A 13,975-nucleotide genomic window follows, 5' to 3' on the forward strand; every position below is an offset into this window, starting at 1 on the left:
TTATTACATGAATGTGCTATAATGAGTGTGTATTGCAGGGAATTAAACTGCATTTTCCAAATTCTGAGTGGCAGTTGAGAGTTTGAGAGTTGCCATGACGACTGTGGCGCATCCTCAGACAACAGTTTGAATAAGACCAACTCTCGTCTCTCTCGCACTCATTTAATGCTAAAGGTGAGTAAAAATCATCAGATTTCAGAGGAAACGTCAAATGCTTTAACATCTAACTGTTGTATTTCAAGAGAATGTTCATTATATTAATTTTAGTATAGTTATGCCATAGAGAAGTCTGTTAGTGTATAATTTACCTGAGATCAGTCTGCTGTGTGAAAGTTTATTAATATGTATATTTATATATTAATTCAGAGTTAAAGTCCCACTGAAGTGCCTTGAAATGCTCAGCGCTGACACTTAGAGAAAAAATACACGGCTACTTATGAAGGGCCGTCAGTGGAGAAATACTTCAAATCTTTGAGTGTTAGTGTAATCAGACTTGCTCTCCTGCTTCTCTTCGTTGTGTTGTCAGTCATGGCGTCCTCCAGTGATTCTCCATTGTCCTGTGACGTCTGTGATGAAATAAAGCAGAAAGTTGAACACAAGACTCACAGCACTGATCCTATAGAGAAGGAGAGTCCTGAGGAGAAGGTAAAGACTTACAGACTGAACACTTTAAACACACCGTTTCCTCAAGACATTATCAGCAGATCCTTTAAATGGCTAATTAACTGCATTGTTATTATTATTTTATAATGTTCTCTGAGCTCCACTTATGATATTATCAAGATTTGTACATAAAAACATCCTAATTTAGAAGTATAATAAGCTATTTTCTGTCCTGTTTTTGACCATCTCATTCAAACCCTCCATTTTGATGACTCAAATATTCAACACTTGAAGTACACACCCACTGCTATGATTGGGTAATGGTTTTCATATTAAAATAATTGTAAATGTCCCCGTCATCACATGTGAGGAACTGTTTTGAGAACTTAATTCTGAGAAATATCTCGTCACATTTGCCAATTATGTGCAGCGTTTAACATACTTCCGATAAGCCAACACATTAACCCTATAACGTTAAATGCAGAAGAAGAGGAAAAGACAGCAAATGTCAGTTATTCATTTTGACTGTGGCGTTTCAGTAAAAAAACCTGATCATATCAAATGATCTGTAAGAGACAAAGCCACAGTGATACATGGTAAAAACACTGTTACTCACACACGACTGTGTTGTGTCATCACTGTCAGATTCAATATAGCAATCACAGCGTCACCTTTTATTTTCAGTCGCTCTGAAAAGCCTGTGTTGAAATGTGTCTGGTTTAAAAACAGACACGCTGTCAAATTAAGAGAACAAACAAACAGTGTGTTTTACTGACGCGATCTGGAGCTTCATTAAAAATAAAGTTCATCCACGCTTTCCTAATGTTGTGATCACAGGCGATGCAGAGAAATGCGTGTGTCGGGGGCGGGGCTATAGAGGCGATGATGTGGAAGTGGGCGTCGACCTTCTTCTGCAGAGGCGTGTCTTTCATAATGTGACAAGATCCAAAACGAGTTGTTTGAGCAGCTTGGCTTCAATAAAAGCTGTTTACAGGATATTTTTATAGTACAATGAATGAATCAAAATCAATATTCAAAGACGACTTTGTCAGATGAGCTGTTTTTCTCTGGTTCAGACACAGACAGATGTTCATCAGATGATTCAGGATAGAATGAAGAAGATTCAAGAGATCGAACACTCAGTAGAGATGAGAAAAGTGAGTGGGAAATATTACAAATAATAAATGTTGCAAATCATAATATTTCAGTTTGCTTAATAAAGGAGCTAAATTAAATTCATTTTATTTTGATGGTCCCTTTAACACGTTCTGTTGACTATAACGTTAAGTAATGTTGCACATTTTGTCATAACTCAGTTTTAAGGGAGAAAAAAACGTCTGGTTTCATTTTTTCATTTTTGCTTGTGCATATAAATGTAGCTTGAAACAGATTTGTAAAAAGCCCATTTATTTTTTGGCCATTCAGACTTGCTAAATTTGATCGGATTTCATTGGGATGTGCACAAAAATTGTATTTGGACTGACAGTCTAAGCGTAGTAGTGGAAATTTTGATTCTTTTAAGAGAGTCGTTCATTTTCAGTTCGTTCACCAAAATGATTCGTTCAGTTTAAAAAAAAATATTACATTACCGGTAATTATGACCGCAGGTGACGAAAAAGAGTGTTTTATGTGTAAAGTCAACCAACGTATTTACTTACAAAAAAACTGATTTGGCTTTATTAAAATGCGCATAATCTACTCATTAAATAAAATAAGTCTAAATAAGTGGTTTGGATGACCAAAGCATGTTTTCTTGCATGATTAACATTTAATTGTTTGGTCAGACATTCATATATCTGGGATTATGGTGAACATGGGGTTATAAACATGAGGTTTGTCTATAACTGTGCTTTGCATCCGCTTTCTGCTGATTGCTGAACGAGACTAACACGCACGCTAAATGACCGAGGTAGCCTACCAGCTTGTTCACGACCGAGATCTCTCTCTCTCTCTCTCTCTCTCTCTCTCTCTCTCTCTCTCTCTCTCTCTCTCTCTCTCTCTCTCTCTCTCTCTCTCTCTCTCTCTCTCTCTCTCTCTCTCTCTCTCTCTCTCTCTCTCTCTCTCTCTCTCTCTCTCTCTCTCATTCAGAGCTGGTTCATTTCGTTCACGAGTTCAGTAGCTCAGAATGCTATTTACTGACGTGACACACAAGATCTTTTAAACCATAGCCTACTGTCACATTTTTTATTTGTTTTATAGTTTTTAGAGAAGTGCATGACATGACTCAAACGTAATGAAGAAAACAGTTCAAACATAAAACATAAAATACAAACACACTTTACTTTACTCTGTAGTAATCATTTAACCATCAACCTGCATTAGTACACTGTTTTCATTACAGTGGTAAAGTGTACGTTTCTTTCTTTGCTGGCAAATATGCCACCTACAAGAGTTATAAATAATTTTCATTCATATAAACTGGCGTGAGAGCGCAACGAGGCTGAAAGTGTTGGCATAGCAACGTGATACTTCCTGCCTGTGTGTCCTATAAAGGACGTCTCGTTTAATTCTGATTGAGGACCCTCCGTATACTGCATCCTACACAGGACGTGTCCTCCGGAGGACGCAGCCTTCGAAATTTAACGAAATGAGACACAGCTAGTATCCTTCAGCAACTGGTTCATTTAGTTCACGAACAAACGACATACACCAATTCGTTCGCGAACGAGATTTCTCGTTCAGAGTCAGACTCAAAGCCTCTCGGTCAGTAAAGGGCGTATTCGTTCACTGAATTCAAAAAATCTCATGCTCCGTCACATCTCACACTCGAAAGCTATTGGCTTGAGGTTGTCATTCTTTGACACAATGAAACAGTCGACAGAGCTGCGCATGTGCTCGCTGCTAATAGCGCCATGCTGCGGTGGAGGGAGGAATTTCAGTGAACGAGAAACATGAGTCAATAGACTACGTGAACGAGAATGATTCGTTCACCTAAAAGATTCGTTCAAAAAAGAACGATTCGTTCACAACATCACTAGAACGTATGAGGGTTACTCTGATGAGGGTTCATTGACATGGAGGTGCATAGACACTTAAGCCCAAAGTATACCTCGGCCATCGATGTGATAATTTTTGTCATCAGGAGGCTTATGCCTGGCTCACACTGCAGGAGTTTTAAAATCCTATCTGATTGTAAAATCTGGGTGCAGGACACACTTTAAGTAGCCTGACAAGTCAGACCCACATCAAGATGTTTGGTCTGGAAACTCACCATTGACGGCTCAATCTGAGGGGCGGATAAACGGTTGTCTTTCAAACTCCCTCTGCACGCGATAGGATAGCGCTACACCAAACAGTGCAACGAAGGTGAAGCAGAGCTCGCTGACAGATTAAACATTCGCCGTATCCGGTCGGCTAAACTCCGAACACATCTTCCTTTCTTAAGAATGACTTCAGTGGCGTTCTTTGTTCTTTTCTCAGAGAAAAGCTTAACTCCAAGTCTTCCAGAGTCGTGGTCAAAGCTGATTCGAAAGACCGCCGTTCTCCAGTTTCTGTGTTTACTAGAAGCACGCAAACGCAACTCGGCCGTCGTCATTATGGCCCCGCCCACCGACTCTATACACGATGTGATTGGCCCGTCCACATTCTGAGGAATACAGCTCAGACGTGTATTAAGAGTTCCTAGACGACACTTGCGGGCAAATTAAATTTGCTGCCGCTAGGGTGCGTCTAGATTTCTAGGCTACACTTCAGGAGAATCTTTGTAGATTTTCTTAACTCAAATGTTAAACATGCTCACACTACAAAATATGAAAATCGAGGAGCATCACACACTACAGAATATTACTAAGATTATCGTGCCAGAGAAAGTGCGTCACGTGATCTACGCAGCAGATAGTAAGCGGGAAAACAAAATGGATCAACCTACTACTGTAACATGACAACTTGCTGTATCAATGATCATTTGCTGTGGAAAAAACCAAAAGCATAAGAATAAACCAGTGTGGATTAGAAAATGGTTGGGGAGACGGGCTCAACATGGATTGTCAGTTCTTCAGCGAGAAATGGAGGTCATTTAATTGACTTTATTTGATCCTGTCGTTCTGGCGCTCGTTGCGTATATCTGAGAATAAAGTGAAGGAACGTTCAGACGACTGTCATGTATTGTTTTCTTATTTCTGAGTATTTTAGGCGAACCCTGTACGAACGCTAGGTCACACTAGTGTGCTAGATTACCGCTGCCTAGTTCAAAAGCGATCGTCACCTGTTAGTGTAGATTTGTGCTGTCAAATGAAAAGCAAGAAATGCTGATATTCTCTCTCTCTCTCTCTCTCTCCATCTTTCTCTCAGAGCTAACGTTACAGCAAACTACGGCAACTCAACTCGCGGTCGCCATTTCGAAATGTCCGTCTCGTCGTAGACTTGTTTCCTATTGGCTATTGTGACAGTACTGACGTTATTACAATCTTGCTCATCCCGATAAATATCAAACATGTTTGATATGATCGGGGCGAGCCCGATTTGCGTGAGAGCAGATCGGGAGGTGCAAGATTTGATCTGTGAACGCCTCACATTACCAGATGATCTGCACCGAACATCGGAACCGATCGAGTCCTGGAAAAAAAATTCTCACAGTCTCGGGAGGGGAAAATCGGGCATAAATCGGCCTAAAACTCCTGTAGTGTGAGCCAGGCATTAGCAAGCAGCCCAGTTTTTGAGACTGCACGGACTGCGCACGTGTCGAACTCAGCCATCTGAGCTCACACACAGTTGAGTAAACTTCTAAAGCTGTGCGGACACGACTGCTCGCGAGACACGTCCAGACACAGAAACTAAAGTGTACCCGGTGCTTTATAGTCAACAGAATGCTGACCAACAAAATACAGTGTTACCAAAAACGGTTTAAATGACATTGCATTTTATTGAACCACACCCTTAAACAAATATGCAAATACATAAACGATTTAACTGTCCTCATTTATCAGAGAAACACAGATAAAGAGAAATCCTCCAGTGTCAAGCTCTTCACTGACCTGATCCGTTCCTTTGAGAGATGTCAGTCTGAGCAGCTGAAGATGATGGAGAAACAGCAGAAAGCAGCAGAGAAACATGCTGAAGATCTCATTAAAGAGCTGCAGAAGGAAATCACTGAGCTGAAGAGGAGAAACACTGAGATAGAACAGCTCTCAAACACTGATGATCATCTCCCCTACAAACAGGTCTGTGAACTTCTAACACACGTTTGTTCAGGAGGGAAAGGGGATAACTCTCCTGACTCGAATTGCAGAAGTTTAGATTCTCTGCCTGAGCCCGAGCCTGAACTTGACCCAAGGGCCGATATTTCCAGCCACTATCCTCGGGCCGGGCCCTTGATCAAGCATTTGTGTTTTTTATCATTACTTAATTAGCCTAATTGGGTGGCCAGAAAGCTTCATGCTATAATAATAACTAAATATATATATACTCACAGCACATGCAGAGATGGAGCGCGCAGCATTCTGAACAGAACCGCTCTGAGACACAATGAGCTGCTGGCATGGACACTGCACTTTGCTTATTTTTTTATTTTTAATTAATTAATCTAAAAGTAGACATTTCAATCTTTCTAAACACCTATATCTCATGTCTGTAAGGCAAGTAGTCTGCTGAGTTTCGGTTAATTTATGAGATGTTCAAGAGCAATGTATGTGATTAGGGCTGGGTTTCGATTCAAATTTCAAGAATCGATTCGATTCCGATTCTCAAGATCTTGAATCAATTATCATTATTTAATTCGATCCGATCTGATCTTCGAGACTTAGATAAGTGTTTTTGAAGAAAGCATTTTTTTCCAGCTGTTACCTGAATTACAGGACTGTAGTTATGCAACATATCGATACTATTATTATAAACATTCAACTGCAAATTAATGGAGTATTGATGGTCGTAAAGAACAATCCCCCTTCCAGGCTGCTCTAGTCAGCGAACGCGCACTGTGGAGCTGTGCTGTCGCGCACCATCATGACAACGCAGCCATTACAACTTCCTTGGCAGTAAGAGCGCGCTGCAGTGAGAACGGCTGTGTTCTTCAGCACGGTGACGGCAGTATAACGTTAGGCTGTGTGTCTACCAAAGTGTTTTTAGCCAGCTGAAAACGCTAGGCGCTCAGCTGAAAACTCCTCGCTGTGAGCGCTTGAGAGCGTTTTGGCAGGCAGCGTTTTTTCTCCTCAGTTGAGACTTGCTTGTTGTTATGATACGGAAAATCCGCGGAGGTCTTTCTAATTTCACAGGTTGTTTGTTCCTGTATTGATTCTATATAAAATTGCAGATACAATGTAAAGTATTTGCTCTGGCATTTGTTTTAAATCATTTTGTTTCGTTATTATTGCTTGTTGTCATCTGATGAGGACACGCAGAATGTGGCAGTTGGTCTGTGTTGTATTTGTCCAGCCCCTCCTCCACTGTGATTGGACGGCTGGGTGAAAAGTGACAGCGATGAGCGCTGCGTTTTACTCAAAGTTGAACATGCTTCAACTCTCGGCGACCAGTAAAAAATGCTGAGCGTTCAGCACGTTAGCGTGAAATACTCGCTCAGCGCCTCGGTGCGCTCCAGGCGTTCTTAAAACCCGGCACTCTCATTGAAAACGCCAGCTAGTATTCTCTCTCCGTGGCGTTTCTGCAGTTTTCAAAGCTGCCATGTTCGTTGTGTTAATGTCCTTCCACCTCGCGCGCATGTGTGAATTCAATGACGCGGCAAATTAAAATTCACTGTAGGCCTGTTATTAAATCGATCCTCTGAGTTACGGATCGATCTTTAGAAATTAATATGAAAATCGATTCAGAATTGGTGAATCTATTTTTTTCAACACAGCCCTACACGTGATCACGCCGGCGCCTCCATGACACGATTACTGTCTGCATTAGCCCTATTTGCTTCTTATTTATTAAAATCCAGGTAATTGGCTGATGAAACATTGATTAAAATTAAAATACAATTTATACAAAACGAAATTTACTGTAAAGAAATGCTTTCTACAAAACATAATGAAGTGGACAATATATTCTAGGTGAAATTTAAAAATAACATTCTAATATTTAAACATAAATATGTAAGGAAATATACAGTTTAATGGCTAGAACAAGTATAGTAGGCTACAGTAGATATAAATATGTCTCAGCTGGATTTGAGCAAACATTTTACCGGTGAGCGGTTCATGAGTGGAGCGCTGGCATAAAGCGGATTATTGAGCTGAGCGTCACACCGGTCCGCTTCGCTCATTACAGGCTCGTTCTCGTCAGAACACCCACATATTAAAAAATGGTCATGTTTAAATCGGGCTCGGGCTCATATGTTATGGTACAGAACTGCGGAGACAAAGATGGTGAGTATAATGTTTATTGAGCGTAACCAGTAAAGTGAACAGATGTGATAGTAGTGCAGGTGAGCTGAGTTGAGGTCTTGGGTGATGGTAACAGGTTGGAGATGCTGAGATACGTTGGAGACTTCCACGTAGAGAGACGCTGCAGGAAGTGGAACCATGTCTGTACACTAGACGAAGGAGAAAGAAGAAGGCTCAGGGAAGACGCTGGAGACAGGTAAGTAGCTTGCTGGAGTCCGTTGTTTGATTTGAAATCATACCTTGCACAAACGAGACCGGACAGTGACTGTCAGAGGTGTATATGTGCTCATGCTAATGACAGTGCTGATGGGCTGCAGGTGGAGGTGATTAAAACTAGGGATGCACCGAATCTAGATTTTTGAGGTTCGGCCGAATACCGAATCCACTGGTTAAGATTCTGCCGAATCCGAAACCGAATACCGAATCCAACTCCCATTCTCAGTCCATTATCACAGTAAACACATTAATGACATAAACAACGTCCACAGCAGTGTATTTTTAAATTAATTTTAATTTAAAAAAAGGCAACATTATGCCAGGATGACTGTGCCGTATTGCCGTCTGTAGATTCCTTCATGCACAAAAAAAACCGGATCACCGCTTCTTTTACATCCTTACGTAATGACGTCATTTCTATCCTACCGGCAGATGAAAATACATTCAAACACATCCATATAAAGTTTTTGTAATCAAAACTTAGTGTAGTAATAATTATTATTGTCATCATCATCATCTTGGATACGTTTTTTAATTCATGTTTCGCAAAAGCACTCAATACAGCCACTGTCGTGCAAACACTGATGTTTTACACAGATTAAATAAACTTACATTGACATAACATAAACTTACACAAATCCTCAGTTCACCCGTGCTCATATATTATCAGCATCAGTTTTCCGAGAGAAACAGCAGCTGTCCCACTCCGAGAGAAACAATTCGGTTCGGTTCTATCACGCATGCAGTATCTCAGCTCACCGGTTCTCACAGCAAAACATGTCTCAGTTCAGTGAACTGTTGGAGTTACAACATATACTTCAAGATATTAGTTGATTTCTAGTCTGAGGGACTGTCACTCATGTCAGAAAGTGAGTAACTATAGTAACTTGTGGGATCAGCGCTGATTTGAGACGCGAACCGTTTAGAACGATTCAGTCCGATTTGGTGAACTGGATCGTCCGGATCACTAAAAAGATCCGGTTAAAAAGAACGATTCGTTCACGAACCAGACATCCAGCGGCTATTGTTTAGGGTTTTAATGCCACCACGAGACAAATCGGCATTGCAAATTGAACATAAAGCTTGACTTGTCTTCTTGTGAATGAAAGTATTGCCAAACAACATTTTCTGTTCACAAGTTCCGTTTTCACTTTCTCACAGCCTACTGCATATGAACGGTCCACCTAGTAAACACATTGCCATAATCAACCGTGGCATCATGTTCGACCAGTCTCGCGTAGTGCAAGCGGGTTCGGTGGAAAAAAATTCTAAGGTTCAGCAGAAACCGAACCCAGTCAAAAAGCCCTATATTCGGCCGAATCCGAACCCGAATCCAGGATTCGGTGCATCCCTAATTAAAACTCAGGTGAGGTGTGCGCTGTGATACCGTGACGTTGGAGCCTGGCGTTTCTGTGACATCATAATTACAGTTAATGTCGGGCGGGGCTCAGACACAACGTGCACAATTTTTAAGTTCCAGCAGGAAACATCTCACTGAAGCAGTTGGGGTTTCACAGTGCTTTGTTGGAACCCGTTCTCATTCCCAAGGCGTCAAAATCCGAAGCATGGTCAAGTGCCTTCCGCGTCACAATGAAGACGCTAAAGGTGCCCCTAGGTGTCATTTTTCAACGCGCTGGGTGCTCCATTCATTTCAACGAGAAACCTTTGGCGTCATACACAGACGCATTTAATTCTTTGCATTTGTAAAAGCAGACATGATTTTATTAATATTTAAAGGCTACTTTTATATTTTGGAGCAATTAACCCAACTCCTTCCCTAAACCTACCCATATCTTAACAATATAAAACACATAACAGGCAAATAAATGTACAGTCACAAGTATTTATTGCAAAAACCGACCAAACAGTATAAAACTATTAACTCATGTTGCATTCCAAGTCTTCTAAAGTCATACGATGTCTTCATGGGAAGAACAGAGTTGATCTTAATGTTTTAGTCGCTGAAATGATGATCGTGCTGCCCCGTGAACAAACTCATTCATATCTCATTCAAATAATTCAAAAGACTCTTGGGCATGACGCAATCGGTCACAAGACACACAAGAGCCAATGACATTTTACAATCAATGCTGACGTAATTGGTCACAAGACATACGGGAGCCAATGCAATTTCACTATGAAATCTGACCTAACGGGTGGCAATATTTGAAATTTGATGCGTGTTCATGATCTAAGCGGATGGAGATGCCTATTAGCCTGACAAGTCAGACCCACATCAAGATGTTTGGTCTAGAAACTCACCATTGACAGCTCAATCCGAGGGGCGGATAAATGGTTGTCTTTCAAACTCCCTCTGCACGCGATAGGATAGCGCTACAACCAACCAGAGCAATGGAGGTGAAGCAGAGCTCGCTGACAGATTAAACATTCGCCGTATCCGGTCGGCAAAACTCCGAACACATCTTCCCTTTTTAAGAATGACTTCAGTGCCGTTCTTTGTTCTTTTCTCAGAGAAAAGCTTAACTCCAAGTCTTCCAGAGTCGCGGTCAAAGCTGATTCGAAAGACCGCCGCCGTTCGCCAGTTTCTGTGTTTACTAGAAGCACGCAAACGCAACTCGGCCGTCGTCATTATGGCCCCGCCCGCCGACTCTATACACGATGTGATTGGTCCGGCAAGAGTTAGGGGAATACAGCTCAGAAGGGTATTGAGAGTTGCTAGACGACACTCGCGGGCAGATTAAATTGGCTGCCGCTAGGGTGCGTCTAGATTTCTAGGCTAGATGCCTATCGCTTTTGGGGATTTTCTTCATACAAATCAAATCTTTATTTGATTATTCGTTAAATAAAAATTTATATCATGTTCACACAAATAGGTAGGTTTAGGAATGGGGTGGGTTGGGTTACACGTTAAAACGTGTCTAAATAGCGTAAATAAAATAAATGTAAATGAAATTATGCTTGCTGATTAAATTGAGAATCACACTCCATGTCATAATGGCAAAATTATAAACCAATAAATAATTTCAATAAATAAATCAAAAAATAATTTTCACAGTGACGATAATATTCCCATACCCAGTACGTCTGTGTATGACACCAAAGGTTTCTTATTGAAATGAATGGAGCCCCCAGTGCATCGAAAAATGACGCCAAGGGGCACCTTTAGCATCTTCATTGTGACGCAGAAGGCACTTGACAATGCTTCGGATTTTGACGCCTTGCCTCCGAGGTGAACTTGTATAACTTTCTTCCACAAATGTCTTACAATCAACAGCGTTACTTATTAAATTAAATCACTTAAATGAGAACCATAAAAATAAAATAAACCCTCACATTTGCTGTACTCTTGATTGGAGGCGCAAATGCCACGACAGTTCAGAAGGAAGCGCTCTGCTCTTAACGGAGCGCTGCTTTTATTCCACTCGTCACAAACTTCAGTCTTATCAGTCAACATGTACAATATTACAGGACAAACACCGTTCCTAAACCTGATGAGCTGACTGACCATTTATTTTTTGAAATTTTACAAAAGAGAACAAAATCATAACATCAGAAAAAACAATATGAAATAAAAAAAACTGTAAGAAAGGGACTGTGTAAAACATTAAAAATATATAAGAATATCATATTTAACAGAACTCTCTCTCTCTCTCTCTCTCTCTCTCTCTCTCTCTCTCTCTCTCTCTCTCTCTCTCTCTCTCTCTCTCTCTCTCTCTCTCTCTCTCTCTCTCTCTCTCTCTCTCTCTCTCTCTCTCTCTCTCTCTCTCTGTAGATGAACTCATCCCAGGTTACTCGTGTAGACATCAAGAACTGGACTGACATCAGGATTGGCTCTGATGTGAACTCTCTGTATAGAGATCTGACTGAACTGAAGAGAACACAAGAGACACTAAATAAAAAGCTCAGTCAAAATGGTATGGGAATTAAAAGTACAATGTATAGTTGTTGTTTATTTGCCAGTAATCTAAGAACAAGAAGAATACTCTGATTAAATCCAATCCAGTCTTAGTCCAGATGGCAGTGCGCTGTGTTTTATTTTTATGTTTCTAGGCAACCCCTGAATCACCTGTACTGTCAGTCAAATCAATGTAACGGTCAACACAACGGAAAGCCCGCCTCTCCATTAATTCGATTGGACAACAGAAAATAAACGCGATGACGTTGTGCACTTTGGAGCGCTTCTTCAAAAACGTTTTAGCCTTAGGCCCCGATCCCACAGAATGTGTTTTTGCAGCAAGAGACGCTTTTTTGAATGGATTTCTTTGGCCGAGAGCGTTATGCACGCTGCTTATGCGCCCTGGCCGCCTGTTTTAACCGCTTGCTGCACCTCGCGTTTTTGAAGGAGCGCTCCGAGAGCATGAAGTTGAAAAAAAGTCAACTCTGAGCGGAAAAGCGCCCGACGTCATCGCGTTTATTTTCTGTTGTCCAATCGAATGAATGGAGAGGCGGGCCTTTCATTGTGTTGACCGTTGCATTGATTTGACTGACAGTACAGCTGATTCAGGGGTTGCCTAGAAACATTAAAAAAACGCAGCGCACTGCTCTTTTCTGAATGAAAAAACGTCAACCAAAAAAGGCTGTACAGTGCGCCTCGCGTTTTCGAACCTTAAAAACGCGTTTTGTGTGATCGGGACCTTTGTCAGCAAAGGATCACTGTTAGTGACAGATCTAGACAAACTTCTAGTTCGTTTACTTCAGAAAAACAAGAAAAAACAACAGCCCGAGTGCTTGGCAAGGCTGAATCAATTACAAAGATATCAGCGCACTTAGTATGCACTTAAAATAACCATAGCATAACTTCCATGTTAGCATTAGACTGGCATAAAAAGACTCACTGAACACAGGGAAGTCCTATCCAAACTTTAACTCGTGCCATAATCAGCTAAAACACTATTACTTTAACTTACTTTAGCACGCAACATGATGTAACTATCCGTGTACAAACACTAACACATAACCAGAACTCACTACACACCACTGATGCTGCCAATAGAGAGAAACTCACTGTTAATCTGAAATTATTCCTAAAAATAATTTTGTAATACACTTGATAATCTGTATTATATACTGTACATCTGTAAATGTTTGTTCTAAAGTTGATTGATAATGTCTGATCTCTCTCAGTGGATGTGACTCTGGATCCTGATACAGCGAATCCGTATCTCATCCTGTCTGATGATGAAAAACAAGTCCGTCATGGAGACATTGAACAGGACCTCCCAGAAAACCCAAAGAGGTTTGATGAGAGTTCTTGTGTTCTGGCAAAGCAGGGATTCAGTTCAGGGACCTTTTACTATGAGGTGCATGTGAAGGGAAAGACTGATTGGGCTTTAGGAGTGGCCAAAGAATCCGTTAACAGGAAGGGGGAGATTATCCCTTGTACTGAGAATGGAGTCTGGAGTCTGAATCGGATTGATGAGGATACATATTTAATTAGTGATGGTAACATGGTTATAATCCCTTTTAGAGAGAATCCTGAGAAGGTGGGTGTGTTTGTGAATTATGAGGAGGGTCTGGTCTCTTTTTATAACGTGGAGTCCAGATCTCACATCTACTCCTTCACTGGTCAGACATTCACTGACCAACTCTATCCATGTTTCAGCCCAGGTGATATTAATGAAGGTAAAAACTCAAGACCACTGATCATCACACCTGTCAGTTAAAAACAAAACAAAAAACCTTGCCATTTTGAAAGGATTAACTATGGATGTGCTGTTTTGTTACACATACATTTCAAATGTTTGTCTTCCATTAAAACTTTGCTTTTGCTTTTCAAATCTACATTTTACACGATTTAATATCATATGTTACATTTCTACAAAATATGCTATATTTCCAAACTTTCCTAAGTGTTTCTATGATTTTATTTTGTAAGA

General features: G+C 40.8%; 1 protein-coding gene across 1 annotated transcript; it reads left to right on the plus strand.

The window, feature by feature from the left end:
• The first annotated feature begins 528 nt into the window (after positions 1 to 528).
• On the plus strand, positions 529 to 13,762 carry LOC137079136 (E3 ubiquitin-protein ligase TRIM39-like). The gene is made up of 6 exons (XM_067447101.1): positions 529 to 645; positions 1,680 to 1,760; positions 5,529 to 5,762; positions 7,999 to 8,118; positions 11,872 to 12,013; positions 13,224 to 13,762. Exons 1-6 carry the CDS (start codon positions 529 to 531, stop codon positions 13,760 to 13,762), a joined length of 1,233 nt encoding a protein of 410 aa, XP_067303202.1.
• Positions 13,763 to 13,975: the final 213 nt, after the last annotated feature.

This window comes from Pseudorasbora parva, chromosome 6 (genome assembly GCF_024679245.1).
Source record: "Pseudorasbora parva isolate DD20220531a chromosome 6, ASM2467924v1, whole genome shotgun sequence".
In the NCBI taxonomy this organism is placed as follows: domain Eukaryota; kingdom Metazoa; phylum Chordata; class Actinopteri; order Cypriniformes; family Gobionidae; genus Pseudorasbora; species Pseudorasbora parva.